Source organism: Mizuhopecten yessoensis, unplaced genomic scaffold, assembly GCF_002113885.1.
Source record: "Mizuhopecten yessoensis strain PY_sf001 unplaced genomic scaffold, ASM211388v2 scaffold1557, whole genome shotgun sequence".
Lineage (NCBI taxonomy): Eukaryota > Metazoa > Mollusca > Bivalvia > Pectinida > Pectinidae > Mizuhopecten > Mizuhopecten yessoensis.
Genome location: NW_018404106.1, coordinates 540,394 through 542,147, shown reverse-complemented (window position 1 = coordinate 542,147; position 1,754 = coordinate 540,394). Strand labels below are relative to the sequence as shown.

Genomic DNA, 1,754 nt, shown 5'->3' with positions numbered 1-1,754 from the left:
CACACCATTATACCCACATAACGATACACCAAAAAATTAAAATTATTGTAACCCTATATGTGCATACTTGAATATGCGTATGCATGTATAATGTATGTACCTGTTAGGCAAATACGGGTATATACATCATGCATGCGTAATAATTCATGGTTGCATGAAATCTACATTTCAATTTATTAATATGTTTTTGATTCTTCTCACTTTTGTTATTACACAGTCAATATTTTATTTGCAATCTTTCTAATAGAGATTTATACAAAGAAGTATTTTTACATTATTCAGGCAATATTTTATTTTGTAACAATGTTTAATACAAATAAGTATTTTTACCGAATGGACAATATTGCATTTATTATTACGGTTATCTACAAATAAGTCATTGTAAATTACACATACAATATTTCTGTTTCTAAAAATTGTGTCTACCAAAAAGTAAAGTCTATATTAAGTCCATTCTGCATTGAAACACTAGGGTCCAGGTCTACACCATCCTGTCCTGCCAGTCCACTGCCCCAGCTGAGGAGTTGACCCAGTGTTTGATGAGGTTCCTCTGCTTCTTGGCTTCCTTGGTCGCAGTGTTGGTGCCTGCAACAACCTGTGTGTCTTCCAGATTGAAATCATCTCTCCAGGCACCAGGCACAAAGTCTTCTTCTGGACTTGCTTGCTGGTCCAGCTGTTGGTTCTTCAGCGATGGATACCTGACCCTCATCAGGTTGTGAAGGACCAAGCAGGTGTTCACTCTCAGCTTGACAGTCTCTGGCTTGTGCGGCATAGTGCCCAGAATCACCTGGAACCTGTTGGCAAGGATCCCAAAGGCGTTCTCCACGACCCTCCTGGCTCTCGACAGTCTGTAGTTGTAGATGCGCTCCTCCTGTGATACACCACGGAGACTGTAGGGCTTCATCATGTAGGATCTCAGGGCAAAGGCATCATCTCCAATGTAGAAGTATGGAGCATCTGTAGTGTCTTGTGGGAGAGGTGTAGGCTGTGGAAACCCAAGCAGGTCTTCTTCAGCTCCATGTTTCAGCTCACTGGAGTTGTAGATCTGGGCATCGGATGCTGATCCCAGGCCTCCAAGATCTGCCCACACGAACTTGTAGTCAGAATCCACAAGGGCCAGCAACACGATGGAAAAGAACCCCTTGTAGTTGTAGTACAAGGAGACACTGTCTGGAGGACACCTAATGGCCACTTGCTTGGAGGAAGTTCCACCTCTGATAGAATTTGTCAGCAACTTCCTTCCACTCTTCTGGCGTACTGGGGCAGGTCAGCATCTCATCCAGGTACTCGTCCAGTATGGCATGGCAAACCTCTCTGACCACCTGTGACTGAGTGTTGTGAGGTACTCTCCATCCAAACTTCTGCGAGGCATAGCTGTCACCAGAGGCAAGGTGTCGCAAAGTCAGGGCCAGCTTCATACCAGGGTCGAGGGCCGGTCTAAAGCGAGTGTCCTTCTTGGTGATCCTGGGACCAACTCTCTGTCTCAGCTCATCAAACATCTCTCGTGGCATGCGCAGGAAGTTGTGGAAGGAGGCTTGGTCTTCAGCTCTGAGTTCAGCCATCAGCTTGTCATAAACACCAACCTGGGGTCGCCTTCCTAACCAGGGTCTCACCCACCACTTTCTCCCTCTCCTCTTCCTTTTCTTCTTGGACTCTGCCTTGGACATCTTGACCTGATGCAATGCCAACTGCAGGAGGTTGTTGTGATGCATGAGAGCAGCAACAGCATACTGGTGTTTCTCTTGGTCTGCCAT

At 45.7% G+C, this 1,754-nt stretch overlaps 1 protein-coding gene across 1 annotated transcript; it reads right to left on the bottom strand.

Moving 5' to 3' along the window:
* Window positions 1-481: 481 nt before the first annotated feature.
* LOC110465123 (protein ALP1-like) lies at window positions 482-1,754 on the bottom strand. The gene is made up of 2 exons (XM_021520725.1): window positions 1,197-1,754; window positions 482-1,141 (listed from the first exon to the last, which is right to left on the bottom strand). The coding sequence occupies exons 1-2, from the start codon at window positions 1,752-1,754 to the stop codon at window positions 482-484; spliced, it is 1,218 nt and encodes a 405-aa protein (XP_021376400.1).